The sequence below is a fragment of the Vombatus ursinus genome, unplaced genomic scaffold, assembly GCF_900497805.2.
Source record: "Vombatus ursinus unplaced genomic scaffold, bare-nosed wombat genome assembly UNPS02010461.1, whole genome shotgun sequence".
In the NCBI taxonomy this organism is placed as follows: Eukaryota; Metazoa; Chordata; class Mammalia; order Diprotodontia; family Vombatidae; genus Vombatus; species Vombatus ursinus.
The window spans coordinates 11,948,225-11,961,374 of NW_020950239.1; the positions used below are offsets into that span (position 1 = coordinate 11,948,225).

The following is a 13,150-nucleotide window of genomic DNA, read 5'->3' on the forward strand; positions in this document are numbered from 1 at the left end:
CTGAACTACAGTGGGTTAAAGCCAATTGGTTATCCGCCTTAAATCTGGTGCCAAGATGGTAAACCCCTGAGAAGAAGGGGCATCAGGTTGTCTAAAGAGGGGTGGATCAGCTTATGTTGGAAAAATGAAGATCAGAGCTATGTTGATCAAGAGTGGGATGGGGCCTATGAGAGAGAGAGAGAGAGAGAATACCCGGAATCACCTCCATACCACAAGAAGTGCACATAATGAGCACCAAAGTAGTGCTTTAGTGAAAGGTGATGTGATAATAAGAGAACATTTTCTTTGGCTTCTTTTGGATCCATAGCTCCAGGTTGAACCATGAAGACTTCCTTTAAAAACTTCTCTGTGGGCTCATGCATAGTATGTTCCCTTCTGTTCTTTCTTCCTAAATTCCTTGTCCTAATAATCATTCTAGAATCCATATGTTGGGTTGGGGAGGTAAGTATTGAGATAAGTATTGAGAAAAGAAAAAAAAATACACCCTATGCTTTTCTCCTCATTTTAGGTGAGTCAGACCTTTCACATCACCATCAACCCTGTGGATGACTCATTACCCATTGTACAAAACACAGGAATTCGAGTGCAGGAAGGAGTGAGGAAAACAATTACAGAGTTTGAGCTTAAAGCCGTGGATGCTGACACAGAGGTAAGGCCGGCCCTTGTCTGGTGATGCTGAGAGAGGTTTTGTGTGTGTGTGTGTGTCTGTGTGTGTGTGTCTGTGTGTCTGTGTGTGTGTGTGTGTCTGTGTCTGTGTTTGGGGAGGGGCAAAGGAAAAAGACGGGAGTTGGTGGTCCTCAATTTCCAGGTTAAAAACCATGAAATATGTAGTCATAATTTGCAATCTGGAAGTTAGAACTATGTGGCCAAAACTATTTCCTTCATTATTTCTGGGTTGTTTTTTTTTTTTGGAAAGCAAGAAAAATAAGCACATTTAATAAACACTTGAGGAGGAAGGATGTTGATGAACTGGAGAGGAGGCAGGATGCTAGCAGGGTTGAGGTGATATCTTGGGAAGCTGGGAACGAGAGACTGGTGGGGAGAAGACATAGGGGCTCTGGTAGCTTCCTTTAAGTATGTAAAGGTTGTCAGGTTGTGCGCTCCTTGAGAGCGGGTGCCATCTTTTACTTTTCGTTTTGTCCCCATCTCTTAACACATAGTGCCTGGCACGTAATAGTCTAATGGGAAAAAGCCAGATTAAAGTGTTATAAACTCACCATTGAAGGGACTAGAATGAATTTCCTGGGCAGAGGGAGGGTAGCTAGTGCCATTTTTTCTCTCCTTTCCCTTTTTATACCTTAAAAGAAATCTCAGTGTCTACTTTATAAAGACCCAAGGACCCTTTTCATTCTCTTGCGATGACTTAGAAAAACAATAGCATCTACTCACTTTTTCTTTCCTTCTTCCTTTCTGTCCCTCCGCAGGCAGAGTCTGTCACATTTACCATAGTTCAGCCCCCACGACACGGCACTATTGAACACACCAGCAATGGGCAGCATTACCGCCAGACCACCACCTTCACCATGGAAGACATCTACCAGAACAAAATCATCTATAGCCATGACGGCAGCAACTCCGTCAAAGACCGTTTTACCTTCACTGTCTCTGATGGGACTAACCCCTTCTTCATTGTCGAGGAGGGAGGAAAAGAGGTAAGAGGAAAAAAGTCCGATCAAGAGTTCTAAGCACTGACCCAAAGGTTTCTTCCTTCCTTTTCCTTCCTTGTGGCCGTGGTCCTCTTTTCCCTTTTGGTGTAGTCCTTCAGCTGCCTAAATGGTTCTCATTGTTAGAACATATATTCTGAAACTAGCAGAGGAGGCTATACGCATGAAGCTAGCAAATTTCTTTCCTTCAGGGATTATTTTGTTTGAATAGCCAGTCTTTCAGCAGAAATTGTAGGGTGCCCCATAAACCTTCACTCTATCTTTAGCTAGCACCCTGTGGTACCATCATCCTTCCTCAGAGGGGATTCCCTCTTCGAATTTCTGGACTTGACATAGAAGAAACAGTGTAAATAATCCCCAGGATCATTTTCCACAGTGCCACCAAGAAGGCACGATGACTTAATTTGGTTATTCTTCAGTATAATCCAGAGTGAATGACTTTGTTTCGTTCTTATCCTCGTTGGCTTTTGATGTTGTCGACAACGGCCCCTTTCTGCCGGATGTGCTCTGCCTTGCTTACGTGATACTGCTCTTCCTGTTTCTCCTTCTTCTTCCTCAGTCTCCTTTGGTTTATCATCATCTTTCTCCTACCTTTAATTCCCTGCCTTGGTCTCTCTCATTTTCTCTTTCTCTAATCTCTCTCTTAGTAATCTCATCGACCATCAAAGGTATCTCTATGCACACGACTCCCGTAGCCTTGTGCCACATTCTAATTCTACATCACCAGTAGTTACTGGACATGTCTACTTAGAGGTCCCCTGCGCCATCTCAAGGTCAGCTTGTCAAAAATGGGAATTGTCATCTTCTTCACTACACCCCTACTTTCTCCAACCTTCCCTCTTTCTGTTGAGAACACCGGTCACCCAGGTTTATAACCTGGCAGTCATTGTAACTCTTCTCCCTCTCCTTCCACCTCTCATCAGTGGCCACATTTTGTTGATTCTCCTTCCATAAATTATGTGGCATCTGTATCCCTCTCTCCATTCAGACAGGCAACACTCAAGTCCAGGTAATGGCTCACTTAGACTATTCCAATAACTTCCTAACTTGTCTCTCTGTTACTGCTCTCTCCCTCTCTCATTTCACTCCCACAAAACTGTCAAAATAGTTTCTATCAAGCCCAGGTCTGACTATGTCCCTCTACTCCTCAAGAAACTCTCAGATGCTTACAAAAGAAAGTCTAGCTTGATATCTAAAGCCTTCAGCCCACTTTTCCAGTCAAACTCAACAAGTTATATTAGCCCACTGCTACAGAGCACTGACTATAAAGATAAACGTTTTTGTCCTCAAGAAGTTGACATTCCTCTTTCCAATTACACAATTGACTGAAAGGTGCTAGGAATACAGAATGTGTATTGTCTGTTGACTATAAGAAAAACATTTGATTCATTGGAGCAAATGACTTTTCCATACCATGGCAGGCTTATCTTTTTTTTATGATATTTCATTTTTCCCCAGTTACTTGTTAAAACAACTTTAATATCTGTTGTTGTTTTTTTTAAGTTTTACTTTCCAAATTCTATCCCTCAGTCCCCTCCCCCCTCCCTGAGATGGTAAGCAATCCTATATAGGTCATTACATGTGCAGTCATGTAAACCATTTCTATATTAATCATTGTGTACAAGAAGACAGAACGAATGAAAGAGAAAACAGCATGCTTTGGTCTGTATTCAGACAACATCAGTTCTTTCTCTGAAGGTGGATAGCATGTTTCATCATTAGTTTTTTGGGATTGTCTTGAATCATTGTATTGCTGAGACTAGCTAAGTCATTCACAGCTGATCATCTTACAATGTGGTTGTTACCATGTACAATGTTCTGTGGTTCTGTTCACTTCACTGTGCATCAGTTCATGTAAGTCTTTTCAGGTTTTTCTGAAATCATCCTGCTCATCATTTCTTATAGCATAATAGTATTCCACCACAACTTGTTCAGCCATTCCCCAGTTGTTGGGCATCTTCTCAGTTTCCAATTCTTAGCCATCGCAAAAGGAGCCATGATGGACTTATCTTACATCACACTCCTTCATGCTCTCTATGTTCCAGCTAACTTGGCCTGTTCACTGTTCCCCAAATCTATTCTAACTGTCATCTCTGAGCTTTTGGACTCCCTTCTTGTCTCCACCTCTGAGTGCTTCACTTCTGTTAAGGCACAGCTCAGGTGCGGCCACCTCCATGAAATGTTTTCTGATCCCCCAGCTCTTAGTCTTCTCCCTTTATCAAACTATCTTGTATTTGCTTTTCCAATGACGTGACAAGTTCACTTGCTATGTGCCATGTATTATGCTAAGTGCTGTTGAATCTTACAAGAAGACCGAGCTATCTGAAAGAGGGCACCATTGTTTCTTGGGTTTGCATCCAGAGCATGTGGCATAGTGCTTTTCCCTGATAAGTGAGCAAGGCTTTTTAAAATGTGAGTGTGTGTGTGTGTGTGTGTGTGTGTGTGTGTGTGTGTGTGTGTGTTGAATTAATCTGCATGTGCCTCCACAGAGAACATGACAAGGGAAGGAACACCTGCTCTATCTTCTGTAGAGCAATCAGCCTGGGAATGGGTTATACTAGGTTAATCCTGTGTTCCGGTAAAGTCTGCTGGGATCCTCTCTGCTGTTTGAACATCTGCATTGTCATTACTGATCAATCACTGCTTTCATTTTCCCTTCTCTCCTGGTCTGCAGTTTTTCTGCAGTTGGTTTGTTTTTCAGAATATTAGAATGGCCCAGTATGTGGCAGTGAGGGGCCTATTTGTCCTCTGGTTAACAAAGGGGATACAGCAAGTCTCCAGGGTGATTGTGGGAGATGAGGAAGAATGAAAATTAAAAACCTGACTGCTCAGTAGGACAGTAGAGTCAGGTGTTCTATGCAGCTTATAATCATACCACCCTTGGCATAATTTGATACCTGGATAGATCTGTGATCTCTTCGAGGTGGTGGTTCACTCACAACTCATCCCCATTTTTTCATCCTGGGTGAGTGAATCTTGTCCAGTTCACCCAGCATGCCATGGGTCTTCCTTTATATCCCTTTGATTTATGTAGCCACCACTGGAGCACTCGGGCTGGTCAGGTCAACTCAACAAGCATTTATTTGGTACCTACTATATTCCAGCGCTGTGCTAAGCCCTGGGGGTACAAATAAAGGAAAAAAAAAAAGATTCTTTCTAGATGTCTAGACCATGTTTTTTTTTTTTCAGTCCTTCATCTCCCTATGGATATCCTTTATGCTATTTCTTCTGTGCAAATCTTTGTTAATATATTATAGCCTATTTACACCCATCACAGACCTCCCTATGTTGCCCTTTGTGTGACTTACAATTTTAATGCTTTTCCAACTGTGGTGTGCTGTCTCTCATAGCTATGCAGTATCACTGGGTGAATAATGGAACTTATTAAAACCTCTGTGCAAATATAGTCAGGCCCTCTCTCCTCCTATTCATTCAGAATCCAGTTCACCATCACCTGCAGTACCCAGCCCAGATCTTTTCCATGACAATGGCAAACACATCTTCATCTTTCATGGCCTCCATGGTGTTAATCAAAACGTGACTGAATAAAGCCATCTTTATTGTTCTGTCGTTCAAGAAATCTTGTATGATTTTAATATATGCATGAGAAACATGTGCTTGAAGAACTTCGAAGACATCATTTTGCTCTACTGAGTCAAATGCTTTCATATTGTCATCAGACTATTAGCATTGTGAGATCTTGTAGATGGTCTTTTGGTCACTTATGTGACTTCAAAGCTATGTCCTTGCAAAAGTCTTTCTCATTCCGTCTCATCCCCCAATATATATGTAGATTATGCTCATTAAAATTGTATAAAGTATAGGATAGTAGGCATATGATATTTTCTTGATCATTTCATCAGTAATAATCTCTTTTTTTTTAAACAAGCATTCAGCCCTCTTCTTTTAAGTATCTTCAGAATCAATTCCTCAGTGCTCTCAAAATTAGGTTACAACCAATGTGGATCTTTTCTATATTTACTTGGTTTAGTCATAATCCTTTTTGCATTTTTATTTTTTATTTATTATATATTTTATTTTCTTGAGTACCATTTCTACTTCATCATGGAGCACATTGGAAATGGCAGTGTTAAGTGGCTTTACTTCTTCTTGATGGAGAAAAGAGTTTGTTTTAGAAATATTATATATTGTATTATTATTTACCTATAATGAATATGATATGTTCATGAATATAATGAATGAAATAAAATGAATTTATAACATATTCTATAATAAATATTCTATAGAAATGTTATAGAAATCTTCACAGATCTTTTTCAGTTTTTCAGATGGTTGCTGTCTGTTTTTCAGTATTATCCATAAATGCCCTCAGGATAATCTGGATTAGTTGAGTCTCAACAAACTCTCTATAAGCTCATCTTTCCCTTATTCTTTCTCTTCATTTTGCCAGGTGATTTGCATTCATTACAATTTCTTAGGAAATTATTAATCGTGGGTTTCATTTCTTCCTATCCATTTCTCATCATTTATCATTGGCAGCTTATTGAAATAGGTAAGGTTAGAGCTACTTCTGTTCCATACCATATCGTCTTCTCATTCTTAGTCTTTCTTATAATTTGGTAATGATTGATAGAGCAGTTGGTGGTACAGTGAGCTGGGCCTGGAGGCAGGAAGACCTGAGTGGCCTCCGACATTTCCTAGCTGTGTGACTCTGGGCAAGTCACTTTACCTCTGTTTGCCTCAATTTCTCCCTCTGTAAAATGGGGATAATAATAGCAGCTACCTCCCAGAGTTGTTGTAAGGATCAGATGAGGTAGTATTTGTAAAACACTCAGTACAGTGCCTAACATGTTGTCGGTACTATATAAACATATAGTCATTTCCCTTTTCCCTTTCTGATTTTGACAAGTCAATGGTCTGTTTGTACACAGACAGTTGATTCAAAAATGACAGCCAGTATAATTTGCTGTCTGCTATATAAGTTTCACTTTTTTTTATTAGTGTGCTGTTCAACATTCTTTATTGTCACCGTATCTGGTTTTCTTTCTTAAAAAAAATATTTGAAGCAAAGAAATAAAGCATCTGTATAACCTTCAAGCTTTTGCCTTCTCCCATTTTTTATGCCTACACGTATTTTCCAGGCACTTTTCACCAGCGTCCCCTGTGGCCACTTTTGCATTGAGGTCCCCGAGGAGTAGAGTATATATGGATATGATTTAAAGGGTTTTATCAAGGTTTTATTTTTTAAGAATCTCTCCACTTATCTTCTACAATACATGGTGGTTCATGAGCAGAAGTTATTTTATTAATGACCTTTGTGCAGATATTTTTAACCTTATAAGTCAAAATGACCAAGTGTCCTATCGGATGATGTTTCTTGTCACCTTTGGATATGTTAAAACCAAACCCACCAATGTGGAAAGACTTTGGGTCAGGGGAAGGATCTCCGGATTTAGAACAAGAGAATCTGTGGTCTGATCTTTACTCTGACATTTATTACTTGGACAAGTAATTTCCCTTCTCTTGACCTCATTTTCCACATCTGCATTATTAGGAGATAAGCTCTTGCTATGGTTTCTAAGATTGCTTCCATCTCCAAATCTCTTTTTTTAAGTTCTAGAATAAAACAAGCATTTCCATAACATAGTGCAATAAAAAAGATGATTGCATATGAAACTGTAAATCTACTTTGCACAACTTGCTATTCCTTTCAAATATACAACAAAATTATCATGTAAATTTCTTTTTTTTTTTCTTCCCTCAAATCTGGGATTCCTACTATAGACCTTGTGAGTCATCCTTCCGTTTATCTTTGAGTTCACTTTGTCTTCTGTTTCCAATTAAAGTCTCCGTTTAAAGTGAGGATGTCAAAACTGATATGATTCAGCTACCTTAATAGCATGTCTCCTTGTTGATCAGTGGACATAGATCACGTCTTTGGAGTCTGCATAACTACGTATTTATTCAATGTTGAAAAATTATGAGATTCTTAGCAACCTGCACATCCTTTACCACTGCTCTTTCATTGGCCGAAATTGAGGGCCTTTTTGTATCTTTTTTGTATTGTTCCATAAGTTGTCCTATAGGCATCCCACTAGTGATGAGTGAGCCTTTTAATACTGAAATCTAGAATTGGAAGGGATCCCAGCGGCCATCTAGATAGAAAGATAGGAAACTGATCAGATAGTAAACTGAGGCTGGGGGAAGTTGGGTGACTTACCTGACGTCACACAGGTAGTAAAGGTCAGAGTCAAGATTTGAACTCAAACCCTTTGACTCTTGAGTTAGTGCTCTTTTCATTATGTTCCACAGTGAGGCCTTTGTTAGGCTATTTCATGGAAAGCAGGTCTGGTTGCTTGCCTCTCCAAGGTAGTAGAGCCATCAGAGCCAGCTGTCTACTGGCAGAGCCTTGGAGAGCCCGGCCCCACCTCCATGTCACAAGGAGACCTCAGAGCTGGACTTTGTGGAGGTAGCTCAGGGAAGAGCCATTGGAATCTACAAGTTGAAATAGCCCAAACATTTATTGTGAAAGGTTATTGTGAGGGGCAGCTAGGTGACGCAGTGGATAGAGCACTGACCCTGAAGTCAGGAGAACCTGAGTTCAAATCCGGCCTCAGAACAAACACTTACTAGCTGTGTGACCCTGGGCAAGTCACTTAACCCCAATTGCCTTAAAAAAATAAAAGAAAAAAATGTTTCAAAAGGTTATTATGAGCTGAATCTTTTTGTTCTTCCCACTAAAACATCTTTACTTTCCCTACCTTCTTTTCACAATTAGATTCTTTTTTCCCCAAAGACAAGGAAAAACCTATTCCAGGAAAAAAAAAAATTTCCCCTCAAAGAAATTTAACGCTCCCGTTTTAACACTACAAATACCAGACTTTAAGAATACCTTGAAGCGGTATCAGTTGATCTGTAGTGCATTATTTTTTATCCATAGAGATAGGAGAGTAAAAAAATTATTTCAGAATAAAATTATACTATTGATACATTAATTGACATGCCTGGCCCTTTAAGAGTTAATAATAGCTCTGGTTAGCTTCTCATGAAAGGATGTTGTGATTTATAAAAGGGGAAATGTTTTTTTTTGGATCTATCCCAGAATGATGCTAAAAGCCACAAAAAAACCCAGATGGTTAAAAAAAATCTTCATTGAAAATGGAGACCCCATGAGTGTGTATCCTTGGTTCCTTTTCTCCCAAACTCATGCCCCCAACTTGCTACTGTCCTCATTACAAAATGCAAGCTGGTGACCTGGGTTCTATTTCCCATTCCCATTTTAGAAGGGTCCCCCTTTTTTCCCATCTTGAATATGAGGTGTTTTGGGGTACTTGTGAATGTTGGCTTCCCTCCTTTAGATTGTGACAGCAGCGCCCCAGCGGTTTAAAGTGGACATCCTTCCAGTGGATGATGGCACCCCAAGAATTGTCACCAATTTGGGCTTGCAGTGGCTGGAATATATGGACGGACAGGTAAGCCCTTCCTAGCTCTGCATGCTAACTTAACGTCCTAGAGTCTCTCTTTTTCTTTCCTTTAGTAGCTATTCTGCTATGCAAAGAGTGACTTCTGGGTGTACAGGTGTGAAACCTACCCAACTCATCAAAAATGTATGTCCTCCTCAAAATGAACATCTGGTGAACATTTTAAATCCTTGTTGCCCTATTTAAGCAGAAGGCAAGAGGATTTGAAAAATTACTTCTCTCTTTCCTGATTTATTAGGGAAAATAAAGTGCTGCTAGATAGAATAGAAGAAGGAATCTAACAATGAGACCAAGAAGTGAAACACTTTGAAAAGACAGAGGAGAATCAAAACTAGGGTCGAACAGTTGGTGAGTAGAAGACCATGACACAGGAGGTGAGGAAATGCTGAACCCTTTTAGCTGTCTGAGAGGGATGTGGCTTTTCCTGCAGGGCATGAAATTGGAATTTCATATAAAAAAAGCATCCTCCTATGCCCTATGGAACAACAAGGACAGCAGGTACTACTATTGTGAAGAAACTTCTTAATGGTTACAGACAGGCTGCATAAGGGCATGTGGCCATCCAGGAGATATGCAGTCTTTTTAAATTATTTGACAATCTACAGAGACTTCTCAATCCTACTGACTGTGACCCATTTCTGGTATTTCCCATGAAGCTGGATGATAAAATAAAACATTTTTTTGCCGTAGAGAGGGGAGAAACAAAGTCTTTAGAAGATAAAGGACTATGTGTCGTTGACTTGTTTGTTGTGTCTGACTGTCCATGGCCCCATTTGGGATTTTCCTGGCAAAGATATTAGAATGGTTTGTCATTTCCTTCTCCAGCTCTATTTATAGATGAGGAACTGAGGCAAACAGGGTTAAGTGACTTGCCCAGGGTCACACAGCTAGTAAGTATCTGAGGTCAGATTTGAACTCAGGTTCTCCTGACACCAAGACTGGTGCTCTATCCATTGCACCATCTAGCTTCCCCTAAAGGAAGATATAACAGGTGAATAACTATGTAGATGGCATTGAAAGATAGAAATTTGTTATATGGACCAAAACTTTTTTAATATGAATGAATTTTTTAATGAAAAAAATATTTATTTAGTGCTTACTATGTGCCTAGTTTAAGAAAAATTTTTCTAAGCTGAAGAGTGTCCAGAGGAGGGCAAGGAGGATAGTAAAGGGCCTTTAGTTCATATCATGTGAGGATGGGTTGAAAGAACTGGTGGTGGTTAGCCCAGGGAAAAGAAGACTCAGAGAGGGCCTGATAGTTGTATTCAAGGATGTGAAAGGTCATCATGTCAAAGAAAGATCAGACCTGTTCTGTTTGGACTCTGAAGGCAAATCAAGGGACAATGGGTAGAAACTGCAAAAGGGGAAAATTAAGCTTGATGTCAGGCAAAACCTTCTGGCAATTTGAGTTTTCCCAAAGAGAGAGTGCTGGGTTCCCCCATCTTTGGGAGTCTCCAAATACACACTGGATGGCTAATCGCTTGTCCTCAATACCATAGTTGAGTGATCCTGTATGTCGTGTAAACGTGTATGGGTTGGCCCCTTCCAACTCTTAGCTTCTATGAGTTCTCTCTTCTATCTGCCTTCTCTGTGGTCGATCAGATGTTGACTTTCAGTCAAGTTTATCTCTCAGGAGGCAAAGTGCATGAGTGAACTTGGTTATCGGTTTAGTAGGGAGGAAACCTTCTTGATGAAGGGAATTCAGAGAATACTTGAGGGGACTTTTTGGTGAAGAAGTAGAATGCTGAGTTTCATCAGACATGTGCCATAGACTTTGGAAAGCAGGTGACATAAAAGGGGATTGGAAAGGGGTGGGGGAGGTACATGCATGATAACAGGGTGTGGAACTGCTAACTGGGAAGTGAGGTAGATACTTGGTTCGGGGCAATGGTTGTTACAAATCTAACTTGTTAACAACTTCAAGAAAAGACTCAAAGGAAACAAAAAGGGTATTCATGAATATCTGTAAGATGTTAATCAGGAGATTAATGGCAGAGTTCAGATTCAAACCCAGGTCCTTTGAGTAAACCCAGGGCTCTTTCCCAGTTTACCACACTGTTCAATTGACTATGTTCAATTGACTTATTGGAGGTCAAAGATGATGTGAGCCAATACTCAAGCTCCAGTATTGTTCACTTCCCTGCATGTCAGCCTGTTTACCATCACCAGTGCTGAACGTGAACACATAGACGTTGTTCCTTTGGAACATACTGCCCCATAAAATGATCTCTTACCTAAGCTTAAGTTTTTGCATATAGTTAATGGCCCTAGGTGAGGTCATGCTTTTTTGTTTTGACTAAAGAGGAAACTCTGGCTTATGTTGTTACCAAGAAAGACCTGACTAATGCCCAGCTTATAGAGACTCATGAGGAAAGGATTTTCTTCAGTAAGGACATTTGTCCAGTGCCAGTTACTTAAAATACACATTCTTGCTGGTCGTTAATGGTATGAATTTAGGAAGTGCTTTGAGTTCTTATTGTAGCTGTACTAGATATATCTTTATATTGAGAGCTCCATGACCATTACAGTGGTCATGTCACTTGAGGCTCATAAATGTCTTCACTACAGATAATTTAAGATTTATCGGACTCCCTGAAGACCATGATTTTAAAAAAGCCTGGGAATTATGTTTCAAGAATTCATAATTTATATGATCTGGGGGCCAGTTCACAAAAGCCACTCTTATCTTGATTGAATAAAAAACTGTAATTGAATGAACATCAAAGGGGAAGGTAGTTTCTGAGTGATGACAGTAAAGGGAAGGTTTTGCGTCTTCTTCCAGGAACAGTATGTCGTGGGGTATGAACGCATCCAGGGCTAGAGAGGTTGGTCAAGAAGGCTGGGTTGTGAGTGAGGAGTCTGGCCTCAGTGAAAGCTGGTAGACCAGAGAAAGAGGTTCAGAATGAGGGGAAGTTTGTTCTCTATGATATGGTGATCCCAAAGGGGATTTTGGAAAGGATGGGCTGCATTGGAGTGGATCATGAGTTAGGAGGGCTGAGGAGGATGTAGATGAGAGAGTGGAAAGTGGAGGTTTTGTTCTTCTTTGGTCAATGATTGAATGATGCTGGAGAGAAAAAGAAGTGTTGGCAGATAGACATAGATGTAGATGAATAATGATGCTCATTATCTCAAAGGATTGCTTTTTTGTCTGGGCAAGGGCTAGAGGGTATAGGGCTTGAGTCACTGCACTCTGTTCTTTGTGTCTGTCGGAGATGAGGGTGATGCAGTGGAGTCTCCCAGGCTGTCAGAGGGCTTTGTTCAGGGACCGAATCCAGATCATTCTTGGCATCCATTTCCTTCAGTGCCCTTGAGGGAAAGATGCATGGGCGGGTGGTGCTGCAACAGTAAGAAATCCCTGGCCAAGACCTACAATTGATCATAGTTTTATGTAAAGGGTAAGATGCTTTTAAAGAGATGAATTAAGTCACAAGTCATAAACAGACTGAAAGAATTGGGAGAGTATGGAATAAATAACTACAAGATGAAAGCAAAGGGGGAAGAAAAGGGAACTGAAACACTTCACTGGTCTCCTCAGTGTCTGAGAAAAAATTCACCCATACCTGTCAGCAGGGAACACCTTCACTTTACTTCCCATTCACAATGCTTTCTGTCCATAATTCTTCAAAGCCTAAAGCAAAAGCCCCTCCTCTGCTTCAGTTCAGTTAAAAAACAAAACAAAACAAACAAAAAAAAAAACAACCCAGGGGGCAGCTAGGTGGCGAAGTGGATAGAGCACTGGCCCTGTAGTCAGGAGGACCTGAGTTCAAATCTGGCCTCAGACACTTGACACTTCCTAGCTGTGTGACCCTGGGCAAATCACTTAACTCCATTGCCTAGCCAAAAAACAAACAAACAAACAAACAAAAAACAAAACAAAGAGAAAAGAAAGCTGTCTCTCCAGGCTTAAAATTTCCAGGATTCCTACTTAGGTTCTAGCTGTCTCCTTCTTGACCCAGAGAGGGCTTGGTCTCTCTCAAAAGCCAAAGCTACAATGGAGGGTTTTCTTTGAGGATGAGAGGAGAATTTGGGGGTGGTAGCAATGAT

General features: G+C 40.5%; 1 protein-coding gene across 1 annotated transcript in view; it reads left to right on the plus strand.

Annotated features, from left to right (window-relative positions):
* Nucleotides 1–13,150, plus strand: part of FRAS1 (Fraser extracellular matrix complex subunit 1) — a 475,354-nt gene that overhangs the window by 390,376 nt on the left and 71,828 nt on the right. The window contains exons 49-51 of the mRNA XM_027854503.1: nt 509–649; nt 1,425–1,652; nt 8,984–9,097. Of these exons, the coding sequence (XP_027710304.1) occupies nt 509–649; nt 1,425–1,652; nt 8,984–9,097 (483 nt within the window). The remainder of the gene's footprint in view (nt 1–508; nt 650–1,424; nt 1,653–8,983; nt 9,098–13,150) is intronic.